The 1,522-nt window shown below is 34.8% G+C and overlaps 1 protein-coding gene across 1 annotated transcript in view; it reads left to right on the top strand.

Annotated features, from left to right (window-relative positions):
- Nucleotides 1-1,104, top strand: part of LOC117955723 (dachshund homolog 2-like) — a 2,859-nt gene extending 1,755 nt beyond the window's left edge. Inside the window, exons 4-5 of the mRNA XM_034890396.1 lie at nucleotides 224-271; nucleotides 420-1,104. Coding sequence (XP_034746287.1) covers nucleotides 224-271; nucleotides 420-439 — 68 coding nt within the window. The 3' untranslated portion in view covers nucleotides 440-1,104. The remainder of the gene's footprint in view (nucleotides 1-223; nucleotides 272-419) is intronic.
- The last annotated feature ends 418 nt before the right edge of the window (nucleotides 1,105-1,522 follow it).

Genomic DNA, 1,522 nt, shown 5'->3' with positions numbered 1-1,522 from the left:
ATATATATATATATATTTATGTATGTATATATACTTACATATATATACACATATACATATATGTGTATATATATACATATATATATATAATTATACATATATATGTATATAAATATATATATATATATATACTGTATGTATATACATATATACATACTAATATATTATACATATATATATATATACATACAACTACTAACACTAGTACTACATTGTTTTTCAGTGATTCCTGAGAAAGAGATCAACCAGCAGAAAACCCCCGCAGCTCAAGGTACTAACACATATGTATAGTAGTAGTAGTTGTGTGTGTGTATATATATATATATATATATATATTTATAGTATAAAAATAATATAAACACACACACACACTATTTTATATGTTTTTTGATGTTAAAGGAAACTTTGTTTTTTTGCAGAGAACAAACCTCCCCTCTGAAACAGCAGCGATGAAAGGATGAAGAGATGACAGGATGAACAGATGAAGGGATCAACAGATGACAGGATGAACAGATGAAGGGATGAACAGATGAAGGGATGAACAGATGAAAGGATAAAAGGGTGAACAGATGAAAGAATGAAGAGATGAAAGGATAAACAGATGAAAGGGTGAACAGATGAAAGGATGAAAGGAACGAGATGAAAGGGTTAACAGATGAATAGATGAAAGGATGAAGAGATGAAAGGATAAACAGATGAAAGGGTGAACAGATGAAAGGAACGAGATGAAAGGGTTAACAGATGAATAGATGAAAGGATGAAGAGATGAAAGAATGAACGAATGAAAGGGTGAACAGATGAAAGGATGAAACCTCCTGAAAAACAAACCCAGATGGACAGATAAAAAACTACAAAAGATGAACTGATTACTTCCTCCCTACTTCCTGTTGTTAATTATTATTATGATCCGTTCATGTAAAGATACGAGTGAATATGATTGGATGCCCTGAAGGGGGCGGGGCTACATGACTTGTGATGTCGTTAGTTGAGCCTCCTGTTAGCCCCGCCCCCTGCTGATGTTTTACTGCTGTAAAACTGTTTCCTGTCTGTTGTTAGAAGTAAAGAACTACTACTACTACTACACACATTAATCATGAATACAATAAAAAGACGATTTTCTGAACCTTAACCATGTGTCAGCAGCTCGTTAATGTGACCTCATCGTATGACGTGAGGTCATCGTATGACGTGAGGTCATCATGTGACGTTAGACGAGTTGAGGCTTTGATCTTTGTGAATATTAAATATCATAAATCATGAAAAACAAACAACAACAGTCAAACTTTTCTGTCTTTGATGTTGCAAAACCTTCTTCCTTGTGGGCGGAGCTCCAAGACCTCGTTAGGGTCTTCAGGAACTGTCCATCAACACACACACACACACACGTTAGCGCTGTTGATGCTAATTTAAAGGATTAGGAAATCTTGTCTTTAAACAACAACACGACCCGTTTGATCTCTTAACGAGCAGCGAAGTCTTAACGAGCTTAATTACTCTTGGAACAACAGCTCTAATTAGTACC

This window comes from Etheostoma cragini, chromosome 13 (genome assembly GCF_013103735.1).
Source record: "Etheostoma cragini isolate CJK2018 chromosome 13, CSU_Ecrag_1.0, whole genome shotgun sequence".
Classification (NCBI taxonomy): domain Eukaryota; kingdom Metazoa; phylum Chordata; class Actinopteri; order Perciformes; family Percidae; genus Etheostoma; species Etheostoma cragini.
This window is presented reverse-complemented; position numbering and strand designations above follow the sequence as displayed.